This window comes from Amblyraja radiata, chromosome 19, assembly GCF_010909765.2.
Source record: "Amblyraja radiata isolate CabotCenter1 chromosome 19, sAmbRad1.1.pri, whole genome shotgun sequence".
Taxonomy (NCBI): domain Eukaryota; kingdom Metazoa; phylum Chordata; class Chondrichthyes; order Rajiformes; family Rajidae; genus Amblyraja; species Amblyraja radiata.
In genome coordinates, this window is record NC_045974.1 from 23,290,283 (window position 1) to 23,303,542 (window position 13,260).

A 13,260-nucleotide genomic window follows, 5' to 3' on the forward strand; every position below is an offset into this window, starting at 1 on the left:
CTATCTTATCAAAAAAAAGGGTGGCACAGCAACATAACGGTAGATTTGCTGCCTTACAGCGACAGATACCCGGGTTAAATCCTGACTACAGGTGCTGTCTGTACAGAGTTTGTACGTTCTCCCCGTGAACAGGTGGATTTTCTCTGGCTGCTCCGGTTTCCTCACGCACTCCAAAGGCGTCCAGGTTTGTTCGTTCATTAGCTGTGGTAAAAATTGTAAACTGTCCTTTGTGTGTAGGATAGTGTTAGCACGATTCTAGTTTGCTCCATGACCTCTTGTGACCTTTCTCCTCAGGGCCGCACACACACATGCTCTCTTTCAGTGTTTGCTTGTGAAAATCACAGCATGGGGACACATAGACCGCTGGGTACTTCTGCCTTATAAATCGGGATAAGAGGATGCCTGAAGTGACCAGAACCGCAGTGATAAATGGGCAGCAACTTCTGCTGGAGTCGAATGCACCGTCTGTGATAAAGTCAATTTCTGCCGAAGGATGAAGAAATTTGAAGGTAAGGATGTCTGAAAACAGAGCAGTCGTCGTTTGTAACTGTTCTTGCATGTGTCGCAGTATGTGGAACGAAAAGGGAGAATTTTGTTGCGATATGAAAGAGCGCTTATAAGTTCATATAAGTTCTAGGAGCAGAATTAGGCCATTCGGCCCATCAAGTCTACTTCCCCATTCAATCATGGCTGATCTATCTTTCCCTCTCAACCCCATTCTCCTGCCTTCTCCCCATATCCCCTAACACCCGTACTAATCAAAAATCAGTCAATCAGTGCTTATGATGATATTTAGGGAATATTATATATATATATACGGAACTTTTTTGGTGTTTATTATGGGTTTTATACTGTACCATGTTTACATATTTATTGTGCTGCTGCAAATAAGAATTTATTTGTTCCATTCCGACCTTGCCTTGATTCTTGGGAATCTGAATGTGCACGGTTCACGTATTGCCAGAAGATACGAAGGCAATGGATACTTTATGGAGGCATACCACACAGAAATGGACAACATTCACACTGACCTCTATGCCCCTATTAATATTGCATCCATCTTTGTCTTGTCTATTCAAGTCCCTGTCTAAATGCTTCATCGACATAGTTTGTATCTGGTTACACTACCTTACAGGGAGCATGTTTCAGGTATCAGCCACACTCTGTGTGACAAGCTCACATCCTCACGTCCTCTTTAAAACTCCATTCTCTTCACCTTACACCTGCACGCTCTTGTTTTTGATAACCATACCATAGGAAGCTACATAAGGAACAACAAAAACCACACAAGGAAAGATGAAAGGACACAAAGTGCTGGAGTAACCTAGCAGGTCAGGTAGCATCGTAGTTTAGTTTGAAGAAGGGTATCCACCTGAAACATCACCTATTCCTTTTCTCCAGAGATGCTGTCCGACCCACTGAGATATTCCAGCTTTTTGTGTCTATCTTTAGATTAGTTTAGTTTAGTTTAGAGATACAACGTGGAAACAGGCCCTTTGGTCCACGCCGACCAGCGGTCACCCAGTACACTAGCACCATCCTATAACTAGGGACAATTTACAGAAGCCAATTCACAGACCTTGTGGGCCGAAGAGCCTATTCCTGTGCTGTACTGTAGTTGTACAGGTATGTATGATGTTTACATATCTGTTGTGCTGCTGCAGGTAAGAATCTCATTGTTCCGTTTCGGGACATATGACAATAAAACACTCTTGACTATGTTCTTCATTGGACATGATTGAATCTGTGTAATTCTCTGCATGTTGTGCTCTATGTCCAAATGCACAGGCCGAGGGAAGCCTTTGGTGTGGGCTTTGCTGTGGGCATCTCTGCTGCTCAAAACCTCAGCTGTCAACCCACAAAACAGTGAGTAATGCGAAAGGTTTGAAATTCATCATCTTCAGTATGCAACGGCTCCGGGTGAAAGTCGACATGGATGCTTAGCATGTAGAGTGTGGATGAGAACTAGTGTGGACAGGTGATCGACGATCAGCATGGACTCGGTGGGCCGAAGGGCCTGTTTCCATGCAGAAACTTTCAAATTGGTCATTCAAAAAGTTTGAAACCACAAAAACCCTCCCCCTCACCTCGGTGAAGATTGGTGATAAACTTTTTAGTTAAGAAACATGAAGAAGGGTCTCGACCTTTTAAACCTCAGTGAAGTAATCATGGACGTCAAAGATCTTATAGCGCTATAAGATCTTTGATGGACGTGTCTCACCCCAGTCACTCCCTCTTCTCCCCTCCCCCATCAGGCAAGAGGTACAGAAGTGTGAGAATTCACACCTCCAGATTCAGGGACAGTTTCTTCCCAGGCTTTTTCAAGCAACTGAACCAACCTACCAATAACTCGAGTGCCGTCTTGACCTCCCATCTACCTCATTGGAGACCCTTGGACTATCTTTAATCGGACTTTATCTTTCACTAAACATAATGCCCTTTATCCTGTATCTGCACGTCCAAGCCTGGACGTCTTGAATGCAATCGTATAGACATATCGCTGTCCAGATAGCACGCAATATAAAACTGTTCACTGTACCTTGTTACAGGTGACAATAATAAACTAAATGTGGGCAGTGGGCAGGTGCTATAGACCTGCACGGGAAGGTAGACGCTCCCGCCCCCACGAGTCTCGGGCAGATGGGGCTCGTCAGCCTGGGAAGGCAGTCCATCGAGGAGAGGGAAAACTCTGATTTAAAACCTCCACTGCCTTGTGGCCATATCCAGTCATGGAAGAGGCTCCAGGAGTAAACCTCAAGAAAATCTGGAGTCGGAGCCCCTAAGGCAGTTCGACGTTGTCTACAACCTCGCTCTGGCAGCTCCTGCGACGGTGCTGGTGCCAAACTGTAACGGCCCTGCTGTTCCTTTGGATCGATCAGTGACGTAGAGAGGGGGGATGTGCTGCATGGGCAACAGCCTGTTCCCCATATGACATTGCCCAGGCTTGCATCCAAACCAGGATGCATCACCCATGGTCAGTCATGACTTTTGTATTGTATTGTATTGTATTCAAATTTATTGTCATTGTCTCAGTTAGAGACAACGAAATGAATTTCCCTTACAGGCAGTATCATAAAAATAAAAATAAATAAATAATAATAAATAATAAAACATATTAAAAATAAAATAGAATTTAAAAAAAAGCACAAACAGTGAAAGTCCACGACACAACATAACACAGTGGCACCAAGGTGAGGAAGGCACCATAGTCCAGCCAGCCTCCACTCCGTTCTTCCCAGATGTTCACTCATGGTCGAGGCCTTCCTAGCACCCGCAGTCGCCGCCCTGGGTGGCCCGATGTCCAGGCCCTCACGCCGGGCTGGTGGAACGCCGACGCCGAACCCCGACGGTGAACATCCTCCCCATCAGCGGCCCGGACCTCCTGATCAGCCGCCTCCCGCAGCCGGAGTCCGCAGCTCCCGAGTCCGCAGGCCGAGCCGGGCAGAGTCGCAGGACCCCGCGCTGTCCATCAGCGCCGCCCGCGTTGGGAGCTCCGCAAACCGCAGCTCCATGATGTCGGTGCCACAGGTCCAGCACTCCGGGCTCCAGACGGCGATCCCCAGTAAGGCATCGCCAGCCCCGCGATGTATCAGCGCTGTCCCGCCGCTGCTGGAGCTCTGGTCGATCCCGGCAGGAAAGGCCACGCCAATCCAGTAGGTAGGCCGCTGGGGGGGGGGGGGGGGGGCGAGGACGGGACTCGAATAATAGTCGCGTCTTCACCAGGAAGCGGCTGAAGGACGGTATCTCCCGCACCGTACCCTCTTCCCCCACATAAAAACACAAAAACCCCACAAAAAAACACACTTTTACATAACTAAATAAACAAAAAAACAAAAAGATACCGGGCTGTAGGTGGAGGCTGCTGGCACCAGCGCCACCGGAATGACCGAGGGGGGCCTACTACTAAGTAAACTAAACTAAATCCTCAATGATGATTATTTCAAACTCACTTAAGGTCATAAGGTCATAAGTGATAGGAGCACAATTAGGCCATTCAGCCCATCAAGTCTACTCCGCCATTCAATCATGACTGATCTATCTCTTCCTCCCCACTACCCTGTGATGGGCTCATTGAAGGAGAAGGGGAATCTGCCTTCATCTCCCACTCCCTCTTCTAAGTAAGAATCAATTGCCTTGTGATTCAGCCTGGACTGTATTATGAAAGTCATAGGATCATACAGGACAGAAACAGGCCCAACTTGTCCACACTGACCAAGAAGCCCCATCTACGCTAATCCCACCTGAATGTGTTTGGCCCATGTCCCTCTAAACCTTTCCTATCCATGTCCCTGTCTAAATATATTTTAAATGTTGTGATAGTACCTGCCTCAACTACCTCCTGTGGCTGCTCTTTCCATTCACCCACTGTGTGAAAAGGTTGCCCCTCATGTTCATGTTAAATCTTGCCCTCCTCATCTTAAAGTGTATGATCCAGAAGTATTGTGGTATATGATTTTCTCTTATACGAAACTGAAGGTGAGAGGCATTTTGCAGGCAGAGATCAACGTCCAAGGTATGTATTGAAGTACTACGATCTTCCAGGGGTGAAGTTTTTTAAAAAAAACACTGAAGAGCATAAAGTACTGGAGTAACTCAACAGGTCAGGCAGCATCTTTGGAGAACATGGATTGGTGATGTGTCAGATTGAGACCCTTCTTCAGTCTGATTGTAGGGGGGAGGTGAAAAAAGCTGGATAAGAGGAGAGGCATTGTAGAGGAGAGAGGGGGAGAAGAGGGAGTGAATGGGGTGAAACACATTGAAGATAGACACAAAAAGCTGGAGTAACGCAGCGGGACAGGCAGCATCTCTGGAGAGAAGGAATGGGTGACATTTCCGGTAGAGACCCTTCTTCAGACTGACCTTGGCTATGCTGGTGGTCTTGCCGAGGTAGCGTGAGGTGTAGATGGAGTCTGCACTCAATGTTAATTTCAAATCGAGATGTATGGCTCGGGGAAGGGGTATGTGCAGCTATGCAACATTGGATCTCAATGCAATGGGCAGATGGAGAGGTCCTGGAATGTGCAGCTTCCTTTTGTGTGAAATGCTCAAGACTTAAACTTAATACTCTGTAAAAATGCAAAACATTCAGGCATAAAAGGGCCCTAAGGCTGCTGAACAATCTGTTAAAGTAATCCAATTTTTTTCATGTGTTAAGTTCTCCAGAAAAGGTAAAGTTATAAAACAGGAAAAACTTAAAAGGGGTGGAGGAGCTGGAGGGTGGGTGGGAGGAAGGAAGTCATTCAGTCCATTGTCTTCGTACTATCCACAAATAGCTCTCCAATCATATCCGACTAACTTAATGGTTTTGAGGGTTATGCCTCTTCCAGTGCAGAGCCAAGTATAAGTTTAATAAAAAGGAACTGCAGATGCTAGTTTATACTAAACATAGACACAAGATGCTGGAGTAACTCAGCAGGTCTGGCAGCATCTCTGGACAACATGGATAGATGATGTCTTGTGGTCTGTAGAAGGATAACAACCTGAAATGTCACCTATTCATGTCCTGTAGGAAGCTGCCTTCTCTGGGATTACCATCTGAGTTACTCCAGCGTTTGGTGTCTATCTTTGACATTCTAAGTTTGTCAGTAGTTTCTGTCTCTGGGATCTTTTTAAGAGGGATATTACAGATCTCTCCTCCCCCCCAGTGAATCTCTGTCATTATCATCTCTTCTCTTGTCAACAATGAGTTGTTATGGGCTCCAGCCTGTTGCTGGCCCTGCTTTGTTCTGGCCGTCTCTGCTTTTCTGACCCAAAATTTCACCTATTCATTTTCTCCGGAGATGATGCCTGACCCACTGAGTTACTCCAGCATTTTGTGTCTATCTTCGGTATAAACCAGCATCTGCAGTTCCTTCCTTCACTGAAAAAAAAACCTATCCTTATCCCCCCACTAATCCATACACCAATTACATTAAATCCTTGTCCCGCATAATTTTCATCTTAAATCAGGAAATCGTTACTTCCGACCCTCTCTGTCTAGACCCTTCAAACCTCAATTAAAACTCAACTAGACACACACAAAGGTCTTATTTTCAGACCTAAATTAAGGGGTGTTACTAATCTGGGCAGTCACAGCTGGGTGCTGCAGTATCACTGGCAATGTTTAGCTTAGTCTTAGTTTGTTTATTATTGTCATGTGTGCCGAGGTACAGTGAAAAGCTTTTTTGTTGTGTGCTATCCAGCCAGCGAAAAGACTACGCAATAACCTACCTGAACTCCCGGTGGCTCAGCACTTCAACTCCCCCTCCCATTCCCAATCCGACCTCTCTGTCCTGGGTCTGCTCCATTGCCAGAGTGAGCAACAGCGGAAATTGGAGGAACAGCACCTCATATTCCGTCTGGGGACCTTGCGTCCGTATGGCATTAACATTGAATTCTCCAATTTGCTAGCCCTTGCTGTCTCCTCCCCTTCCTTAACCCTCTAGCTGTTCCTCCCACCCTCCCATCCGCAGCCCTCGGGCTCCTCCTCCTCCTCCTCCCCTTTTCCTTCTTTCTCCCCCCCCCACCCCCATCAGTCTGAAGAAGGGTTTCGGCCCGAAACGTCGCCTACTTCCTTCGCTCCAGTCAGCCGAAGACTATACATGACTACAATCAAGCCATCCACAATGTATATAAAGGATAAAGGAATAACGTTTAGTGCAAGATAATGTCCAGTAAAGTCCATGTAAAGATGGTTCGAAGGTCTCCAATGAGGTAAATGGGAGGTCAGGACCACAATCTAGCTGGTGGGAGATCTGACCTGTTCTTTGAACTTGCCTCTGTTGTACATAGGGTTGTTCATGCTACCCTTGATTATATCTTTGGCTTAATCCAACGATATCTCTGCACCTCAGAAGGTGTAGGAAGGACCTGCAGATGCTGGTTAAAAACAAAGATAGACACAAAATGTTGGAGTAACTCAGCGGGACAGACAGCATCTCTGGAGACCCTTGGGTCGAGACCCTTCTTCAGACTGTTGTGTTGGTATTGGAGTTGGTGTTGGTTATCAGGACAGACAGCATCTCTGGAGAACATGGATAGATGACATCAGAATGAAGAAGGGTCTCGACCCAAAATGTCATCTATTCATCAGTCTGAAGAAGGGTCTCGACCCAAAACATCACCTATCCATGTTCTCTAGAGATGCTGCTTGGCCCAGCTGTGTTATTCCGACTTTTTGGCGTCTTCTTTTGTAAACCAGCATCTGCAGTTCCACATAACGACAAATACTAAACATCTGAAGTTAAAACAGAACAAAGTAGAAAATCTCAGCAGATCCTTACCTGGCTGGGTCGTACGTGATTCCAAACCACGTACCTTCCTCGTTGTATGATGTGTCCCGCAAGCCATGCAGTTCAGGGGGCAATCAGTGATGAACGGTAAAAGGAGTCCAACATTCATCCACATCTCAGTCACGATTGAAGGAACCAACCTGGACAGCAGTGACATAGAGCCATACATCAACGAAACAGGCCCTTCGACTCAACTTGCCCACGCCCACTAACATGCCCCATCTACACTAGTCCCACCTGCCCGAATTGGCCCATATCCCCTCTAAATCTTTCCTATCCATGTACCTGTCTAAATGTCTCTTAAACGTTATGTCTCAACTACCTCCTCTGGCAGCTCGTTCCATGCACCCGCCACCCTTTGTGTAAAAAAGTTACCCCTCAGGTCCCTATTATATCTTTCCTCCCTCACCTTAAACCTATGTCCTCTGGTTCTCAACTATCTTGCACTGGGCAAAAGACTGTGCATTTACCCAATCTATTCCTCTCATGATGATGAGCACTCTATAAGATCACCCCTCATCCTCCTCCGCTCCAAGGAATAACGTCCTAGTCTGCTCAACCTCTCCTTATAGCTCAGGCCCTCGAGTCCTGGCAAATTCCTCGTAAATCTTCTCTGCGCTTTTTCCAGCTTGACAACATCTTTCCTACAACATGGTGACTAAAACTGAACACAATCCTCTAAATGTGGCCTCACCAACGTCTTGTACAACTGTAAAATGGCCGCCCAACTCCTATAGTCAATATGTGTGGGAAGGAACTGTAGATGCTGGTTTGCGCAAAGGATAGGCACAAAATGCTGCAGTGACTCAGCGGGTCAGGCTGGAAAGACCCTGGAGAAAAGAAATACAAGTAAGTGACGTTTTGGGTCGAAAATCTTCTTCAGACTAAGAGTTAGCGGAGATGGAAACCGGAGTTATGACAAAATACAAAGAACAAAAGAATATACTCAATACTCTTGACGGATTAAGTTTTGTTGAAATGTTGATGTTGTGCTTCTTTCTCTCCCTGTAGCCATGAAGGGCAGGCAGATTGAAGTGCAGATAACAGGAACCTTTCTGCCGTCGACCCAGACACCGACCAAGGAGACTGTGCCTCAGGAAGACGGAGGTCTTCCAATATCTGGAGTTGAGATACTTCGTGTCGCTCCAGAAGATAAAATGCTTGTGGCCGGTTACGAGACCATCGTGACTGGTGACGGTGGGCCTTCACCGGCATCGCACAGCCCCGCTCAAAGCCCCAATTTGCAAAATCCCAAACGGACCAACATAGCGACCAGCGTGCCCAATGACACTAGTCCCAGTGGGAGCTCCGCGCCAACTCTACATGAGAGACCTAGCAACATCCAGGCTCCTCATCAATTAGAAACCAATGTGGCCACAGACGTCGTGAACACGAGCCCAACACCAACACACCGCCCAACCGTGAACCATTCTCTCACACCGGCCAAAGGTTCTTCCCAACACGCTAACTACATGCCAACAGGTGGTCACTTGGCCAAACGCTTAGGACCTCAGTTGGCAATGAAGAACCCACGCCGGCCCTCAGCTCCCAACATATCAGGGAACTATTCCGCCACCATCCTCTGGAGGCCGGGACGCGGGAAGAACGTCACCAATGGCAACGTCAAGCGGTCAAAGCAGCACAAACTCACCAAAGCCACGAAGAAGTGTCAGAAACAGCCATCTGCCAAGCTGAAGGTAAAGCCCCAGGTCCCTGGGAAACCAGGTCAGACAAAGCTGCAACAGGAGCAGCAGAAGAGGAAAAGCGTGAAGCCAAAAGCGTTCCCCTACTTTGAAGATCATTACTGTCCCCCACATTGCACGTGCTACGGAAGGTATGGTTTATTCTGTATGATGACCTTTCAGACATGAATAACGTAATTACTGGGCATGGAACCAGAGTGGGCGTTGAAGAAAAACATTTTTGCTCTTGCATGGAACATAGAGTTTCTGCCTAGCAGCGCCAGAGACCCAGGTTCGATCCTGACCTCGGCTGTTGTCTGTGCTGAGTGTATGTTTTCCCTGTGACCATGCGGGTTTCCTCCCGGTGCTCTGGTTTCTTTAGACTTTAGAGATACAGCGCGGGAACAGGCCCTTTGGCCCACCGAGTCCATGCCGATCCTGACCTACACTAACACTATCCTACGCACTAGGGACAATTTTCTGAAGCCAATTAGCCTACAAACCTGCATGTCTTTGGAGTGTGGGAGGAAACTGGAGGACCTGGAGAAAACCCCCGCAGTCACAGGGAGAATATACAGTACAAACTCTGTACAGACAGCACCCGTAGTCAAGGTCGAACCCGGGTCTCTGGCGCTGTAAGGCAGCAGCTCTAATGCGACGCAACTGTGCCGCACATATCCTGACACATTCTAAAGAGTGCAGGTTTGTAAGTTAATTGGCTTCTGCTAATTGTCCCTAGTGTGTGTAGGATAGAACTAGTGTACAGGTGATTGTTGGTCGGCGTGGACTCGGTGGGCCGAAGCGTCTGTTACCACACTGTATCTCTAAAATCTAAATCTGAAATCCAACTACTCCATATTCTCCTCTCTTCGCACCCTCGTCCCAAGCTCCCTCTAGATCTTCAGATGCTATATTTAAGAGGGAGTTAGATGTGGCCCTTGTGGCTAGAGGGATCAGGGGGTATGGAGAGAAGGCAGGTACGGGATACTGAGTTGGATGATCAGCCATGATCATATTGAATGGCGGTGCAGGCTCGAAGGGCCGAATGGCCTACTCCTGCACCTATTTTCTATGTTTCTATGTTCAGCTGCCACAGAGAGCAAACAGCTGTGAGCTTGAGCAACACTGGAAAACATCTCAGGAACCTCTTATGCTCTTGGAGAGCATGAGTGAGACACTATTAATAAACAGGAGTGAGCGGGTCAGGCCAACGTGTGTGAGATGGGTCAGATGGGAGGTTCTGCCTTGGCCAGTTTCCAACAATCCGTCCCAGCCATGATTGAGACCGTCCTCCCTGCCAGTGGCAATGTCCCTTCCTGCGGTGACCTCACCCTAGAAGGACACAGAGTGCTGGAGTAACTCAGCAGGCCAGGCAGCATCCCTGGAGAACATGGGTCGGGGATGCTTCAGGTCGGGACCCTTCTACGTCTCCTGTCCTTTGGGTGGCAAAGAGACGTAGAATCACACCCTGCGCTAGCCCAGAGAGTGAAGGCTCATTAATCATTGTAGAAACAAGGAACCACAGTTGCTGGTTTACCCAAAAGGACACAAAGTGCTGGAGTAATCATTTTACAACTGATGGACTGATTGAAAAGCCTTGGCTCCATTAACTGGCATTATCATCTATCAGGTCTCCTTCTTCTCCAGAGATGCTGCCTGAACCCCCCCCCCCCCCCCCCCCCTGAGTTACTCCATCACTTTGGGCCTATCTTTGGTATAAACCAGCACCTGCAGTTCATTATTGCAGAGGTGTCAGGCAGTTTTTCTGTTCAACATCTCTTTTCAGGGGAAATAACACCACTTATTAATGAAAAAGGACACAAATTGCTGACTCTAAATGCCACATAAGGAAGGTATACAGTGCTGGGGTAACTCAACTGATCAGGCACCATCCCTGGAGAACACAGACAGGTGACATTTCTGGTCAGGACACTTCTTCAGACTCAACCAACCCCACACGTCACCTATCCATGCGCATCGGAGACGCTGCCTGACCCGCCGAGTTACTCCAGGACTTTGTGTCTATCTTTGGTGTAAATCAGCATCTGCAGTTCTTTGTTCCTGCGTCTGTAATTCTAATAGGAAAATACCTTTCAGTTATTATTTCTCTCATTGGTATTAAATATTTACTTCCAGGGTTGTCCAATGCTCAGATCGAGGACTTAACAGATTCCCGTACGGAATCCCCTTCAACACCAGGAGTCTCTTCCTCATGAACAACCAGATCGATGTGATTCCTATGGAGTTACTGAGCGAGTATGTATCGCTTGAGTTCCTCGTGCTCAACAGCAACCGGCTGACAGACGCTGGGCTGGAGGGCTCTCTGGAGCGTATGGAGAAGCTGACTCGCTTGTACCTGGACCAGAACCAACTCTCCCGTGTTCCCGTCACTCTGCCCCCTTCCCTGGAAGAGCTGACGCTCAACTCAAACAACATCAGTACCATGTCAGCTCGAGACTGGGCAACGTACAGGAACCTCCGAATCATCAGCCTCAATGATAATAGACTAATGGAGGGATCCATCCCTGCAGGAGCACTTGGTCCAATGCAGAACCTTCACACCATTAAAATGGAGCACAATCTCTTGGCTGCTGTCCCCACCGACCTTAGCACCAGCCTACGAGAGTTGTACTTGGAAGGGAATCAGATTCAGAAAATAGCGGACAATGTATTTAGCAGCTCTACCGCACTCACACATCTCAGTCTCCATAACAACCAGGTCAATAACAGAGGCATTGGCCAAAAGGCTTTCCAACATATGAGCAAACTTGAATATTTGGATCTCGGTAAAAACGCCCTCACTGCTGTTCCCAAGCAACTTCCTTGCTCCTTGAAGGAGCTGATTCTTGAAGGGAACGCTATCGGTGCCATCAGGAAAGGTAGCTTTTGCAACACGTCGGACTTGGAGGAGGTTTACCTGGCGCACAACCGGATCGCCCTGGTGGCCACTGGGGCATTACGGGGGATGGCCCGCCTCCGGTTTGTGGACCTGAGTCACAATCGTCTGCTCCATGTGCCCCGGCAGCTGCCGTTAACCTTGCACTATCTCTACCTGCACGGCAATCATATCTCTCACTTCCCCAGAGACGCCCTCTGCGATCGTGAGTGGGCGAGGAGCCATCTAATACTCGTGCGCCTTGAGAAGAATAAACTGGACCCGGACCAGGTAGACTCCCGGGCTCTGAGGTGTCTTCGGGGCCACCAGGTGATTCATTTCGAGTGAACGGCAAATCAGAATAGTCATGTCTAACATCAAGAGAAAGCTCCCACTTTCCAGCAGAATCCATTTGGACATTGAGTTTATTCTACATTCAAGGCGCATTATCCTTTATTGCGGATACCATTTCATACCACTAGTTTTCCTCCCCCTGACTCTCAGTCTGAAGAAGGGTCTCGATCCGAAATGTCACCTGTTCCTTTTTTCCAGAAATGCATCCTGACTCACTGAGTTACTGCAGCATTTTGTGTCTATCTTCGGTGTAAACCAGCATCTGCAGTTCCTTGTAGGACCAGCAGCATCACTGGAGATAAGGAATGGGTGACATTTTGAGTCGAGATCCTTCTTCGGACTGACCAGCATCTGCACTTCCTTCCCACACATCCGTTATCCTGGTCTCTCTTGTGAAACCCTCATCTCACCAAACCCTCATCGCCTTGAAATAGGAGTCATTAATTAAATGCAGTAAAGAGTTTCATTAACAACAAATAGTTTGGCTGCTTCTTCTTTGGTTGGGCTATTTGACACAGGAATTGATACTGTAGTACTTGAATAAAATGACCATTTATTTAATTCGGAATTTTTGATCGTCCTTATCAGCTTGGTTGGACCACCAAAGGAAAAGTGTGGTTAGTTGAGGTTGGTGGTGTTTTGGGGAGGGAGGGAAGGTATCGTACATGGGGCGGCATGGTGGTGCAGCGGTAGAGATGCTGCCTCACGACGTCAGAGACCCAGGTTCGATCTTGACCTCAAGCTGCCACAGAAGGTAGTTGAGGCCAGTTCATTGGCTATATTTAAGAGGGAGTTAGATGTGGCCCTTGTGGCTAAAGGGATCAGGGGGTATGGAGAGAAGGCAGGTACAGGACACTGAGTTGGATGATCAGCCATGATCATATTGAATGGCGGTGCAGGCTCGAAGGGCCGAATGGCCTACTCCTGCACCTATTTTCTATGTTTCCATGTCTGTGCGTAGTTTGAACGTTCTCCCCGTGACCGCTGGTTTCCTCCGGGTGCTCTGATTTCCTCCCACATCTGAAAGACGTGCAGGTTTGTAAGGTTAATTGGCTTCTGTATAAATTGTCCCTAGTGT

The 13,260-nt window shown here is 47.7% G+C and overlaps 1 protein-coding gene across 1 annotated transcript; it reads left to right on the forward strand.

The window, feature by feature from the left end:
* Positions 1 to 358: 358 nt before the first annotated feature.
* On the forward strand, positions 359 to 12,386 carry LOC116984003 (podocan-like protein 1). Its single transcript, XM_033038026.1, has 4 exons — positions 359 to 509; positions 1,789 to 1,866; positions 8,283 to 9,105; positions 11,090 to 12,386. Exons 1-4 carry the CDS (start codon positions 494 to 496, stop codon positions 12,174 to 12,176), a joined length of 2,004 nt encoding a protein of 667 aa, XP_032893917.1. The 5' UTR covers positions 359 to 493; the 3' UTR covers positions 12,177 to 12,386.
* Positions 12,387 to 13,260: the final 874 nt, after the last annotated feature.